We start from the raw sequence: 16,349 nt of genomic DNA, 5'->3' as shown, positions 1-16,349 counted from the left end.
CATTCAATGTCGCGCATCACATCAAGTGCAATGCCTTTTGCGGCCACTACAAGCATTTTGGTACAAGCTGTTTGCGGTCGCTATGGTCTCTAAAGGGATAAGCAGCTCTATGAAATTTGGGCCCAGGGCCCCAAATCAGCCTTTGTAATGAACACATAATATTTTTGCATGAGTAAAGCGAAAGCCCTGATGTTTAAATGCCTACATACCTTCATGCATCATTTGGAAGTGAAGTCGCTCGCAAAGTTTTCCAAGATGAGTTAAATCTTTGCTGTCTAGCGTTGTTTTGCATTCGCTCAATGAAGAATGTGGCAGTCTGAAGTCCTGCGGCTGTATAAGAACATGTATTATGCAAGTTACTCATAATGACCTTTCAGATTGATAACATGGCTGGATAAGCCCATTGAAAATGCACCTCGTTTTGAATTGTAAACCGAGCTTAATTTCATATAGCTGTCATGATCAAAACAAGCGTAGATAATTCCTGCTTAGCAGAAACAGGTCACCAGCCAAACTATCATGTAATGTTTATCATTGGAGACTGGTACCCTGCTAAGGTTTGCTTAGCAGAAAAAAAAAATAGCGAAAGCTTTTATGAAATTGAGCTCATGTTGTATTGGTGGTTAATTCAGCAGTTTTCTTTTTTAGAAGTTATTAATATATAAAATGTAGTCTTCAGTATGGTGCAGCCATCTTGGATTCCTGCAATGTCAAATGAGTAGACCTTTCTATTGTTGAAAAACAAACCATGTTGCTAGCAAAACGTTTCATCATGTTCACAGATGTTGTGTCTAAATTCAACATTTATGAAAACGTTCAATCAAAATACATCCCATGATTGGTTGCTTTGTTTCCATCAAATTCTATTGTGTCACATTGCTACAAACTGGCTGTCTGTTTTCGCTTTTCATTTATGGCTTCCCATTTTTCCAACCTAGGTTGGCAAAAAAAGGAATGAAAAAGTGGTGGCAGGATACAGAAAGTTTTGTGACATCGCAAAATAGAAAGGTCTATAGAACCAAATCGAGTGTTGATGGACAGTAGTCTGGCCCCCTTTATGGTATGGCAGGAATTGGTAGTCATTATCACTATGGTATACGGGAAACATTACAAAGATGACGGCAGCATGTTGATGGTGTATTTCTTGGGGGGGGAGGACACAATACATTGGAACAGGCCTGGAATTTCATCTTTGAAAGGGCAAGGCCGCTTTCATTTCGAAAAGGGAACTTCAATTCGAAAACCTTAAAGTTAATGGCAAACTTTTGAAGGGGCACCACCAGGGGCAATGGGGGCAGAGGCTGCCTGGGTGTAATTCCAGGCTTGATTGTTTAGTATGCTAGTCTACTTATAGACTTGACTCAAGTCCCAATCCCGTGACATCCCCAGAAAGCTACTGTTTTGTGCTGCTTTGCATTCCAAAACCTGTTACGCATTCTCGGGACCACAATTTGACGGCGAGCGCGCACTGTACTGTAGGCTACGGGTTGTTTCATAGTGAGTTGAGGCAATAGCTTAGGGACCCTCTCACACAAGAATGGGACTTGAATCAAGTCTAGTCTACTTAGGGAACTTAGTGCCATAAGGCAAAGCAGCCTGTATTCTCATTGTCAGCTGAAGAATATTATTCAGTATCTCTAGCAGTGTAATCTAATCGAACTATTTTTCATAAAAATTGAAAATGACTTGAAGATATAATTATTTTTTAAAAAGAGAGTTCATCAAAAATGGATAATAAAAAAAAAATCAAATAAATAAATACCCAAACAGAAGTATATATGACTTTGTGTAAAAATATGCTATGTATTATGTATCTGCACATTGGATGTGCAGCCATTTTTGTTTTCTTCTGAAGGTTATATAATGTAGATACATTAAGTTTAAGGGTGTTTAATAATTATTTGGGGGAAGGTTAACAATAAATTCCTATACAAGAAGAATATTTGCGTACTGTCTGACTGCTTACCTTTGTGACTGGAAGGTGTCCAAACTGTAAAGAGCTTCAACTCCTCTATAGCCTTTGAGAAAGACTCTGCTAAGGTCGAAAACGTCGGACCATCAACTATTTACCGAGTTTCAAAAACAGTAACACATATAATGTGCTTGCTGATCAGAAATGAGCAGGGAACCAGGGGCAGTCACCATCAGTAAAACATCACTTGGCACTTGGGTCACCTGTTTTGGCTAGCCAACAATTTTCTGAGTTCAGCAAATGTATGTGTACTAGTCATTCACTGACTCCAGGGGTGGATTTCACAAAGAGTTAAGACTAGTCTTACTTGAGTTAGGACGAGTAACTCGTCCTTTTACTTGTCCTAACTTATGTAGGATGGGTTCAATGCGTCCTAGAATCTTTGGATACAGAACTTAACTCATCCTAAGTCCTAAGATTAATCCTAAGTTAGGAAGGGTTTGGTTAAATCGTAGGCTGATATTCGGCATTATCTCAAAAATGCTACTACCTTTATTAATGAAATTTCCACCGGTTAGTTTTGTTGTATATATCTACAGTTATATACGATTAAAACAATGGGAAGGCCCCACAAACCAAAGGTAAACTTCGCCTTTAAAATATTCTTGGTGTGTCATGGCATAAAGGAAATTTTGGTGTGAGAAGGAACATGTGACTCTCAATTAAAATTTTCCAAAAGGCACCACGGAAAGTGTGGCCATCTCGATTTTACTCCACTCCATATCATTTGTAACCAAACTGAGGCTGGACGAAATAATAGTCTGGTGCCATGTTTGCACAATGAATGTTAGCATTCATTACTGTTTTGGACACACAGAACATGCATGACCAAGATTGTGACAGTGCGATAAAGGTCTATAGTTGTCGTAAGTTAATAAGAGACCAGATGAAATATTGCTCTATGGATCAGCAACGTTTTCAGGAGTCGTTGAAATCCGCCGTACGTGCTAAACTAATTTTAGTCTCACTGAGGACAAAATTATTTTCGTGACATTGTTTTGACTACTCCATCTCAAAACTACAGCACCCCAGCAAGACATTTTTTAAGGGAAGCTTTCTACCATTATTATCTTTAAACCGTTTAAGTTTAACGTTAATCTGTGGATGTTAGTGTCTTGCGTCATACAAAAAGTACTCAAACCCTTTAAAAAGAAATCTACAGGACATGAAATTCATAGAGAGGGAGCTGTAACTACGGTGAGCATAGCGACACCCTCTTCTCAATTCTGAATTATATTTTGCACATCATTAACAAATGAAAAGAGATTTATTTTTAACCAGTAGTTCAGATCAAAATTTCTGATAGGAATGTGGAATTTGAGACGTTGCCCACGCCTCGATGTTTGACTGCATAATTTTATTTTATGGAGACCTCCTGCTAGGGAGTGTCTGCAGTAGTGTTGTTATACATATCATATGAATGGCAGTGACTTGTGCAGAGGCAAGTCCAACAATACATAATTAAAACACCAGTATTCCCCATTCTAGGATTCTTGTACATTAAAGGCAGTGGACACTATTGGTAATTACTCAAAATAATTATTAGCATAAATCCTCACTTGGTGACGAGTAATCGGGAGAGGTTGATAGTATAAAACATTGTGAAAAACGGCTCCCTCTGAAGTGCCATAGTTTTCGAGAAAGAAGTAATGTTCCACAAATTTGATTTTGAGACCTCAGATTTAGAATTTGAGGTCTCGAAATCAAGCATCTGAAAGCACACAACTTCGTGTGACAAGGGTGTTTTTTCTTTCATAGTTATCTCGCAACTCCGACGACCAATCAAGCTCAACATTTTCAAAGGTTTGTTATTTTATGCATATGTTGAGATACACCAAGTGAGAAGACTGGTCTTTGAAAATTACCAATAGTGTTGGTAATTGTCAAAGACCAGTCTTCTCACTTGGTGTATCTCAAAATATTCATAAAATAAAAAACCTGTGAAAATTTGAACTCGGTTGGTAGTCGAAGTTGTGAGAGAATAATGGAAGAAAAACACCATTGTCGCATAAGTTGTGTGCTTTCAGATGCCTTGAATTTGAGACCTCACCTGAGGTCTCGAGTTCAATTCAAATATTTTAGTGAGAAATTACTTCTTTCTCAAAAACTACATCACTTGAGAGGGAGCCGTTTCTCACGTCTATTAACAGCTCACCATTGCTTGTAACCAAGTAAGTTTTTATGCTAACAATTATTTTGAGTAATTACCAATAGTGTCCAGTGCCTTTAATATTCATCGTTTTACATCAAATTGTATACAGGTCAAATTTGATACGATCATCCTTCGAGATCAATGACCATTGGTAGTGTTATTACATTCAAAGGCAAAGTTTACCTATGGTTTTAGGAACAATTTGATTGAATCCTTCACAAATGTAGATATACATACATGACACGGCGAAACATGTGGAAACAAGGGTGTGTTTTCCCGTTATTTTCTCCCGACTCCGTTGACCGATTGAGCCTTAATTTTCACAGGTTTGTTATTTTATATACAAAGTGTGATACACGAAGTCTGGGCCTTTGGACAAGCTGTTTACCGATGTTGTGCGATTGCTTTAAAAAGGTGGTAGAGTTTTTGAGATATAGCTGAAAAACCGGAGCAATTATGTCCACACAGGAAGAATTATCTGTAATTGGAATACACAATCTGAGAAACATTTCATGCAGAAATGTTTCTCAGATTGAAATGTGTTTGAATCCTTTCTCTAAAAACCAAATTCCTTTGAAGGGAATTGTTTCTCCAAATTGTATACATTATCAACAGCTTCAGGCCTAGTCAGTTTTTATGGTCATTAATGTTGGAGTAATAGCCAAAGATGGGTGCGTTCGATTAGCTTCCCTGGGTCGACGCCGCAGTGCTCACTTGGGCGAGCCCCTGACAAGAGCTAATCGAACCATTACACTCGCCCTCTCGTGCTGATGTCATGCACCTCGGGCCACCCCAAAGTGACCCACTCCACAAGCAGGGCACTTGGGGCTGACCCGGATGAGCCCCCTGGAATGACGACAAAGCTATTCAAACGTACCGGGGGCAGACTGGGGTCGACCCCGGGAAGCTAATCGAATGCACCCATTATCAACAGCTTCAGTGCTACCTATTAAGTAAAATTGTTATGGTCATTAATTTTGGAGTAATTACCAAAGATGTACACTCCATTTAATGAACCATTTGCAATCATGTCAAAGGTCAATTTGGTTGATAGTTATATATACACAAGGGGTGAGTGAGAGTTATTGCTGACAAAAAAAGGTCTGAAAATAAGATCTGTATTATAAAAGGTCTGTTGAAATAAATAACCCTTTGGAAACTACTTGAGTTACACAATTCAAGGAGCTTGTGTGGACAGTATCCCCAGTGCTAGTAAAGCAGATCAATCATGCTCTAAATTTCAGAAGAAAACAACAGCTTTTTTTTTTTCACCAGACGTACATAAAGGAGTTTGAACTCGGATGACATTCTGAAATTTCTCATCACTAACCCACACAGAATTAGAACGTACATTGCAAATGAGTACAAACAACAATAGCCACACTTTATGTTAATTGGAGACTTTTGAGATGCTGGCGGCAGCAGACATATTGCTCCTTTTTTGCGGCTCTAAGTGTGTGTGTGCACATGCTCAGTATAGCGTGCGTAGGTCTGAGCATGGGCACTACTGGCAAGAATTGTGAAAAAGGACCATCCAAAAGTCTCCCATTGACACCATTCTGCAAGGTCAACACCAAAAGGTTAAATCCTGGGTAACAAATCGTCTGAACGTGCCCTGAGATAGGCAACTAATGATGCAATGGTTAGCCATTAAAATATACTGGATTAACCCAACTTGACTTGAACAAAGTTCTGTCGTAAATTTGGCAGAAATATTATAAGGTAGTTATCTGTTCAAACAACAGTCTAAAGATTGTTTTTTTCTAGCAGGACATATTGCACAATTTCACACGCAAGACATTTTGCAGAACTTTACAAATGACACATTCTTCAGAATAAATATACAACCCAATTAATTTTGTAGAGTTTTTACACAGCACACTGTGCAAACACCAACAATTAAAAACAACACTTTCTGCAGAGCATTACAATTAACACATTCTGCAGAGTATAACAAACAAAACATGTTGTGGAACATTACAATTGACACATTTGACAGCGCATTACAAAGAACACAATCTGCAGAATATTACAAACAGCACGTTCTACAGAATATGACAATTAACACATTTTGCACGGTATTACAAAAAACACATTCACCAGAATATTACAAACAACACATTCTGCAGAGTATAACAAACAAAACATTTTGTTGAACATTACAATGACACATTCTGCAGAATCATACAAACAGCGTGTTCTGCAGAATAATACAATTAACACATTTTGCAGGGTATTACAAAAAACACATTCACCAGAATATTACAAACAACACATTCTGCAGAGTATAACAAACAAAACATTTTGTTGAACATTACAATGACACATTCTGCAGAATCATACAAACAGCGTGTTCTGCAGAATAATACAATTAACACATTTTGCAGGAGTATTACAAACAACACGTCCTGCAGAATATTACAATTAACACAATCTGCAGAATTTTACAGGGATACAGTGTTCTACATGTAGCACAACGTCCAGAAAAATGGCAATAACAACAACAGAATCAGAACCTTTTACAACAAGGTAATCAAAAAATGCCTGCACTGGTTTAATGGTATAAAATAACATCCAAAATGATGTAACCTATAACATCATGAACATTTCTATAAATGCTAAAGTGAACCAACAAAACCGTAAATAAACATGACAAAATTAGTAACACTTGAATCTCTGCCTCTCTCAATACCGATATATATCATTGGTACAAAACTTCAACCCTTAAAAATAGTCGTTTTTCTTCTTCTTCTTCATAGCGAATACATTTCTTCAAAATTTCTTAATAACAATCTACAGTCTCAGACCAACTCTGAAAAGTACAGAATATGAAATATTATATGAATAATTTTGGTAAAATACAAATACGAATCTTCCCAGAAAACATTATTTACAAATATACGCCAATTTTGCTTAGCCCGATATTAGTGAAATGGTTTTAATATTTCAAATAGCATAAAAATTACTTTAAGCAGAATACTGTTCATTTTAAAAGTCTTCATATGTAATTGGGGAATTCAAGAAACATTGGAATGAAGATAACAAGTTATACAAATACTTCTATACATTTTAGAAATTTCCGATTTTGAGATGGAATACATTGAAGTGCAAAGGATCTAAAATGGTTTGTCTTAATTTTAAATGGAAAAATACTTAATGGCCCGTCGTTTTGACTCTAGCTGAGTCTTTCTCAAGAAAAACTCCGCTAGTTAGACTCTGCCAGGGTGGTAAAGTCAAGCCATTTAACTATTTTGTTGTTGCTCCCACAGAACTCATCAGAGCATTATATAAACAGATGGTGTCTGAAGCCTTAAAGGTGCCATAATTTCCCCCGAAGAGTCATATTCATCCAAGGTGACAATTATCACCTAATAACTCTTTCGTTGCCTGCTTTTTTGTTTGTGTTTTGAACCTAAAAAGCCAAGCTTTTTGAGGGTTTTCAAAATTGTGTATGTACATCCCAAAGTCATAAGTTTTTCTGAAGCGTTAATGCGTCTCTTGATAACAAAATATTACGAGTCTTACATGTGCAATTGATGACACATTTTGGGTACATAAAATAGATCATACATGAATGACCTTGGCACTGAAAGAGTTAAAATAGTCAATTAAATACTGTACTTTGGGTTCAATTTCATAGAGCTACATAACAGTCCACTTTGTGCTTACTGCACAAGTTTCTATTTGCCATTTCATAGAGCTGCTAACCCTCAGCAGCTCTACTAAGCCCTGTTGAAATGAGCGCATGCTCCCACCAGCAAAAAACGCCAAATTTTCTCAAAACTTAAAGACACTGGACACTATTGGTAATTGTCAAAGACTAGCCTTCACAGTTGGTGTATCTCAACATATGCATAACATAACAAACCTGTGAAAACTTGAGCTCAATCGGTCGTCGAAGTTGCGAGTTAATCATGAAAGAAAAAAAACACCCTTGCCACACGAAGTTGTGTGCTTTGGGATGCTTGATTTCGAGACCTCAAATTCTACATCGGAGGTCTCGAAATCAAATTCGTGGAAAATTACTTCTTTCTCGAAAACTACATTACTTCAGAGGGAGCCGTTTCTCACAATGTTTTATACTATCAACCTCTCCCAATTACTTGTTACCAAAAAGGTTTTATGCTAATATTTATTTTGAGTAATTACCAATAGTGTCCACTGCCTATAAGGAGAAAATTCCTGCTTAACAAATTTATTGCCAACAGTGACAACAGCAAACTGGTGGAGAAGAAATCATCAAAAACATTGACTGTAACGAACAAGAGGGACTGATGCAAATCTAGCTCCAAGAACAAAGTAATAGAACAAGCACAGGTGTTATAAATGGGTAATTATTGTATGAAAAAAATCACCGAACTGTAGCACCTTGTAATTATGTACAAGCACATACATTCTATGAAAAGTTGTGTGTGTGTATAACAGACTTCTAACTACATGTATAATATATTTGTAATGACAAGCTTTGCTGAACAACTCTAGCTTGTCCTTGAGGAATGTCAGTTATTTCTTTACCATGGCTATATGCACAGGATATAAGAGCATATTTGTGTTGTTGTTGCAGTAAGACGCAAAGCAGAGTCTTTCTCATTGATGCTAAGCAGAGTCTTTCTCAGAAGCTATGCTCTCTTTTTTTTCATGAATGAGTTTGAATAAGGCACTGGAAGACAATACAAAATACTTTGTGTTTAAATCAGTAGTAAATCATTTAGGATAACAAGAAAAGGAAAAAAAAGCAAGAAAGAAAAATAATTTTGTTTACCAACAAAATTTTGTAATGCCAAAAATAGTTAATTGCACAACGAATCAACCCTAGCAGAGTTTTTCTCAAAGGCTAAGCTAAAGTCGCAAACGTCGGGCCATTTACTTTTTTTTTAGCATTTATACCATAGGTCCTTCAGGTTGGTAAGCAGTTTGCAACAGCTAATTCTCATTTTGTAATCTTAGATAATTGTCTTGGGGGAAACAATCTTTAACAAAGTCCAAATAGCAAGCCAAAAACTCTAACGGCTATGGATTTAAATTTACTTAAAAAAAAAAAAATTTAAAAATGAATTTTTTCAAGCAATTTGGATTCTATACATCATGAGGTAGTAAAAAAAAAAAAAATAACAACAATAATAGTTTCGAACTTCATTTAATCATTTACACCCTAGTTCATCATGTATATTTTTTCTTCTATCGGGGATGTGAAGTTTAGCACCTAGTTGAACACTCCCCGAGTGGCAACTCTTAGCAAACTGAAACCTTATTTAAAAAAATTTAAAAAACACTTCATTGAATGGGCATCAATATGAACTGGAAAATGTTAACTTCTTGTGAATTAATCAGGATTGGTATTTCAAAAAAATAATAAAAAAACGACAAATATATCAGAAGAAAAAAAGTAATCGACCGATGAGTTGCAATAATCTATGTACACTAAAAAAAAAAAAAACAAGATTAGGTATGACCATACATATATAAATATATACATGTGTATACACAATTGGGTACGATTGATTATTAAATAAAATAACAACAGAAGAATTTTGGGGAAAAAAAAATTAAAAAATATTAAAATTGAGAAACTTGTAGTTGAAACTTCTGGAGAACAGTTGAAGGCGTCGCTACAAATTTATAACATCCATTGTACAAACAAAAATTGGGTACTAAGTTAATTTCAACATAATATATAATAATAACTTAAATGTTGGTGACGACAATAACTACAAATGTGTGACGATGCTACATTTACAGGTGACTAAAATCAGGACATATCAGAATCAGATATACAGTGTACTATAACATATTTTGGTCGTACAGATTCATTAGTACCTTATAATATACATTTTATTTTAAATACAGATGCGTCAGAATTTTTGTTATTAGAGAGGTTTGGCAAGCCTGCGGCTACATATACAGTTTCATCGACACTTTGTGTGTTCACGTGACGCGTATCCGCGACTATTATATTTTGCACACACGTTAGCAGCCTTTTAGCTGTCTTTTTGTCCCAGATCAAAAACACTTCCCACGGAATTGCTTTCACTGGTATCGTGCTTGATATAGGAACAGTTTTTTTATAGTCATTTGCAAGCAAAACGATGAGAAACTGCAGTGTATAAAACACTGGGTCTCTATAGGTCATGCTTGTCCGGGAACACACGCATGATGAATGCGAGCGCACTCAAGTGACACATACCTCTATTTTGCGAAACAAAATCCAACACGCGGCTGATGTGAACGGATACGATATCATATCCGTAACTGTATCTGTATCCGCACGCTTGCGAAACCTCTCAAATATCAGGCCTGTATGCTTCGTTTTTATTAAAGGGCATGGGCACATACCTCCTTGGTAAAGGGCACCCTATGAGTAAATTGTAAATTTCTACTCTAGCATTTTAAGGGCACCAAGGCAATGACCAGGGGCATGGAGGCAATCGCCTTCGTTGCCTCCTTGAAGTATCTGGCCTGTATTATTGGTGATGGTGAAATCACAATTATACTTGGAATTACTGTTTCTTTTCTGAGTAAAAACAAAGTTTTAGGTTGTGGCCCTCAGAAATAACCAATTTGGATGCTAATAAGAAAAGGTTGTACGCACACAATGCAAAGGTCAAAAAAGAATGTCTTTTGTTACAATGACATCCTGCAGTCGACCAATCACAGCTAAAAAGCAACAACAAAGAAAAATGGTTCTTAACAAAATGATCTCTTATTGTGAGATTAAAAAATCACTTTTCCATTTCATCTCCGGCAATGTCTGCTTTTTTTGCCGTCCAAAAGGTTTCAACTTTGTTAAGGTCATACTTCAGGCCTGCAGCTTTTTGTTAGGCATCTGAAAACACACAAATTGGTGCAACAAGGGTCTTTTTTTCAATCATTATATTCTTGCATCTTCGATGACCAGATGAGTCAAACTTTTCCAAGATTTATTTTAAGCATTTGTTGGTGTACACCAGCCCAAACACTGGTCTTTTACAATTACCTAAGCTGCCAGGAGACAATTATGATAATACAAATTTTTCAAATGAATCTATTGGCTGTGCATACAATATCTATTACGTCACATTGAATTTTAACCACTGGGTTACTAAATGAAGCAGCACTGAAAATGGAAGACACTTTTGGTTCATTTATTTTTCTTATCTTTTCCGCTTCTGGATACAACATTCCAACTTTCTACCATTTTTGTTCTTCTTCATCCCAAACGATTTGCCCTACCCCCAACAACATAAAGGAATACTTCAAAGCTGGCGTGAATTCAGAACGCTGTTTAACCCTCCTACTCTTTGTATCATTCTCCAGTGAGTTGACCAACCCTTCAGAACCACTCGACTAAAAGGGTTTTGTATGGTAGCTCAACTGTGCACAGAACTACCTGCAAAGGTTTTGTATGGTGACAGTGAACAGAACTACTGTGTACTGTGTCCATTCATTCAACACATGTAATCATATTGCAAGCTGTCATAGTTTATCTATCGATCAAAACTACAATGGATGATATTAAGTGGTCAGAGAGTAGGAAGGTTGGTGTAACTGCTGCTTACAAAATTCAAACCAGTTTGTGTCGATTCCTTAAAGGTCACTCAGGTCAATAGCGACGCGAGTACGAACACTTTAAAGTTTCGACTTGTAAACTGGAATTTGTTTTCGCCCTTTTAGAAGACTTAAGTTGAGCAGTGACCAACTGACTTGGAATGTTACTTGTTTCACATTCCGTTTTATTTTTACAATTCAAGAAAACCAAATCATTTAAGTTTGTGATAGTAGATTCTTTGTTGTTTTTTCTTCAGTTGACCAATATTTGCTTATGAGGCTATGTCTGAATTGGCGGCTTCAGATAGATTTCCAGGTCATCATGCGTTGAAATATTGGTAGGCCTTAGCAAAAGCCGTAGCTGTAGACAGCAATTCCTATACGGTCTGAGACTGTCTATGAGTCGGCCATCTTAAATCCAGCGATCCATCCAATGGAAGGCGCCCTCTATTGGCACGCTTCGGTAATGCTCCTCATCACACACGCTCCAAAAACATTATCAGTTTCCTTGTTGGACGATAGTTGACAATCTTGAAGCTCCAGAACAACTTCTCCACCGATCTAAGGCGTCTTCTTTGGCAAGGTTCAGTCTCGAGTATTCTCACCTTTCCATATGATGAAAAATTGATGGGAGATGTCATATAAATGCAGGCCACAGCTGAGAACTTTCTCCATTATTAAAAAATATATAAAAACGTCCTTTGACCTCCTAGCTGTTGAGCCATGTGAGGGGAACCCACTGAGCCTCGTGTTGTATTCTATGAATCTCTTGTAAAAGTTCTGAGTACGCCCTCTCGTGGTCGTAATGGATGATGACGTAGTCAAAGTAGTGTCCGTACGAGTCCTCCATCGCACGCCCCATCTCAATAATCTCCCGTAACTCGTCTTCCTGTAATGGTATCAAAGCAAAGATGCAGGTAATAATAATACGGACATTTATACTGTGCAGTGACCTATACAAATATACTCTACTTCGCATTACAAGGAATTAAAAAAATGCAGAGAAAAAAAAATGAAAAAACAAATACACAAACAGAGCAAGAATGAATTAAATGGGTGAAGTAAACAAACTTTGATTTAAATACATTAAGTGAAGAAGACTGTCTAATGACAGGAGGGAGATTGTTCCAAAGATTTGGAGCGGCGTATACAAATGCCCGATCACCTAAATTAGCCCTTGATTTCCTGGGTAAGATTTGGGTTGGTTTTGAACTGTGTTCATCTTCAGGAAAAACTGTTCAAACAGTTCAGACCAAAAAGTATCTTGGTTCTCGTTCCTTTTAGAACCAATATTTTTCTCTTATAGACCGTATTGAATATGACGTCACCGTTCAAATATTTGCCCCACAAGATGGCGTCTGCGAGCTTGTGCGTGTGTGCGTGCTTGTGCCATAGAAATCAAACCGGGAACGCTGCGTGCTGCGTGTTTCTTTGATGTACACGTTTAAACACGCATACGGTTTGACCTACAAGATGGCAACTTTCGTAGCAGCAAAGGGATTATTCAATACGATCTATGGAAGAAATTATTTGACTTCTTTATGTGAATGGAACTAGGTCAACCTTGCAGACGGTTGAGGTCGCTTTAGGCATTTTGGTACAAACCAATAGACCGATCCAGTAGGCTTCGCCCACGGCGCAAGTGTGAGCAAGAACACGTGGGGCTCTCCAATGCCTTTCTGCACAACTCTGCCGCGCGAGCCAAGATACGCCCACGCATGTCGGACCTTATTTGTCGGACCTTCATTGCGTTGTGATTGGTCAATACGCAATGGGGCGGAGCTTAGTGGATCGGTCTATTGTGGCAGTTATGGTCTCCAAAGGGTTAAGCAGTTCTATGAAATTGGGCCCTGAAAATACCAGACAGCCTAAATGCTCCCCCATCGTGACACCCACGTGTATGGTATGTACGAAAAACTTGTCAGCTACTGATTTCATCTTAAGATTTTATTGAATTTTTCATTTTTTTGGTAACCCATCCAACAGCACAATTTTTAGAAGAAAAGTTCAGTTTTAGATGTGGAGGAAAATCCCAAAGGGGGTAGCCCATGCAATCAGGGCCCAATTTCATATAGAGCTGCTAAGCACAAAAATTTGCTAAGCATGAAATTTCTTCCCAGATAAAAACAGGATTACCAGCCAAATTTCCATTTGTTGCATAGTGCTTGTTACTGGTATTCAGCTGTTGTTTGCTTATCCTGAAAATCACAAGGAAATTTGGTTGGTAAACCTGTTTTTATCAAGGAAGAAATTTCATGCTAAGCAAATTTTTAGTGCTTAGCAGCTCTATGAAATTGGGCCCAGGTAGGAACTGAAGACCCAATCCACATGCAAGGCTCCGATCTGAGATTGGATACGAACCAGGGTTCACAGAGGCAGGGAAAGAAAACCACTGAGCAAACCTGATCCCCAACATGATTGAAAGAAGCCGTCACTGTCCTAATTCAAACTTTACCTTGAGCAGTTCACCAGCCTCTGTTCGTTGCTGTCTGAGTCGGTCAAGAGACGGTGGACAGATAAATATGAAGTAAGGCCTCAGGTCGGAATTCTTCAGCACTTTCAGAGACTGCAATGAAAATAAAAGAAGGCAAATACCAAAATGAAACCACACTCAATATTATCAGGGGTATGGATAGAGTGACCACAGCAAACCTCAATGGAAACCTCAAAGGAACCTCAAAATAAAAATCAATGGAGACCTTAAAGGAACCTCAAAGGAAACCTCACAGGAAACCTCAAAGGAACTTCAAAGGAAACCACAATGGAAAGCTCACAGGAAACCTCATATGAAACCTCAAAAGAAACCTGAAAGGAAACCTCAAAGGAACCTCAAAGGAATGCTCATATGAAACCTCAAGAAACCTTCCAAGAAACCTCAAAGGAAACCTCAAAGGAAACCTTAAAGGAAACTTCACCCCAAAACTCAAAGCAAACCTCACAGCAATGTAAAATGGTGAAAGGGAAGGGATTAGGGCGGGTCAGGGTGGTTGTACCTAATTTCAGGACCATGTTACAATTTTAACCGACATAGTTTTTTAATGATTTTGCTTGTGATACTTGGTGTCTTTTGATTTTTGCTAATGTTTTGGCAGGGAAATTAGATTATGAACTATTCCAAATGGGATCTAACTGATAAGGTTTTCAGTGATTTTAATTGTGATCTTTATACTGATTCTAAGTGATTTTGATAGCGATTGCAGACGATTTTGATGTGATTATAACAGATGTTGTGTGATTCTAAGTGAATTTGATGCTCAGTTGTTTTGATTGTGATTTTCACAGATGAGGTATGAGACTCAGTGATTTTGAGTGTAATTCTCAGTGGGTGCATTCGATTAGCTTCCCTGTGTCGACCCCGATGTGGCGTATTTTTAATTTTTTTTGTGGTGATGTCAGTGCACCTCGGGCCAGCCCCAAGAGCCCGGCTTGTGGATAGGGTCACTTGGGGCTGACCTGAGGTGCACTGACGTCACGAGGAGAAGGCTCACGTGATGATCCAGGTGGAGCGTGGGTAAACATCTGCACACGTTCGTACTGGAAAACAAAATAGGCGACTTTTCCAGGACGAACGTGGGGTAATTATGTGCCTATGTACGTCCTGGAAAAAAATAAAATACACCACATCGGGGTCGACCCAGGGAAGCCAATCGAATGCACCCAGTGATTCCGGTTGTGAAAGGAAAGTTCAAAACACTCGATAAATAGACCATAATGGACAGGGTTGCAAGTTCCAACCCCTTTTAGTGGGGGGTGGGGGGGGGGATGAAAAATCATGCGATAACTGAACATAAAATAGCAATGCACCTGGAGACTGTAGGATCAAGACAAAGTTCCAACAACTTTGGGTTACATGGATAAATTTATAAAGGAAGAGTACCACACTACCGGGGATTAATTATAATAAGTGGAGGATTTAGCCAGTGATTGGGTGGAACAAAACAAAACCCACATCAAATGGTGACAGTTTACAAAAACACAAAGAAAAACGTCCATACTGCGGACCATTCTAGTTGCAATGGACACCACTTGAATACAAAACAAATGTCCACACTGTTTTTGAGCAGTAAGGAATATAATATCGTTTGCTCAGTGCTTTTGGTTAGTAATTACAATTTCATATTCAAACATGGGATGAGCGAAAAATCAAATGGTCCTCATTAGGCATTGTGATTTGAACCCAGATGCTCTACCAACTGAGCTATGAAGCACACAGCGGTATACTCCAATAGGTTTTCTCCAAGTAAGAACTACATTGGTCTCTTGGATGGATGGATGGATGCTGTATGGATGCGCAACTGGGCAAAGTAACAAATGCATTTGATATTCCTAATGATCAAAAGGTCATTAAATGAAAAATGCGTAAGATTCAAGTTGACCAGCATATATAACTACACAGTTTTACTAAAAAATTGAAGGTGTGGAACACTGTACTGTAAGAGATACTGCCTGTAAGGTTTTAGGTACTTTCAACTTTGACCTTCATGACTGTGTGAAAGAATTGTTTCACTGCATCCATGTTTATGTGTTAATGACAGACAATCACAAAACAACAGCAACCAATACCACAAACTCACAAACCAATCATACATGTACTTCCTCAAAATGATTCATGCATATTATGTGCACATGAATCTGTGAATATTCATAGAGCTGTTATACACCACCATGAAAGATGTTGTTATGTAAAGCAGGGCAAGCAAA

The 16,349-nt window shown here is 37.9% G+C and overlaps 1 protein-coding gene across 4 annotated transcripts in view; it reads right to left on the bottom strand.

Moving 5' to 3' along the window:
• Positions 1-6,657: 6,657 nt before the first annotated feature.
• The window catches only part of LOC139943175 (protein PALS1-like), a 112,452-nt gene continuing 102,760 nt past the window's right edge, over positions 6,658-16,349 (bottom strand). For all 4 annotated transcript variants that reach the window (XM_071939992.1, XM_071940008.1, XM_071940000.1 and 1 more), the window contains 2 exons: positions 14,104-14,214; positions 6,658-12,537 (listed from right to left, as the gene is read on the bottom strand). In XM_071939992.1, the coding sequence (XP_071796093.1) occupies positions 12,358-12,537; positions 14,104-14,214 (291 nt within the window). In that variant the 3' untranslated portion in view covers positions 6,658-12,357. The remainder of the gene's footprint in view (positions 12,538-14,103; positions 14,215-16,349) is intronic.

The sequence above is a fragment of the Asterias amurensis genome, chromosome 1 (assembly GCF_032118995.1).
Source record: "Asterias amurensis chromosome 1, ASM3211899v1".
NCBI classification, from domain to species: domain Eukaryota; kingdom Metazoa; phylum Echinodermata; class Asteroidea; order Forcipulatida; family Asteriidae; genus Asterias; species Asterias amurensis.
The sequence above is the reverse complement of the archived record's forward strand: the minus strand, read 5'-3'. Positions and strand labels throughout refer to the sequence as shown.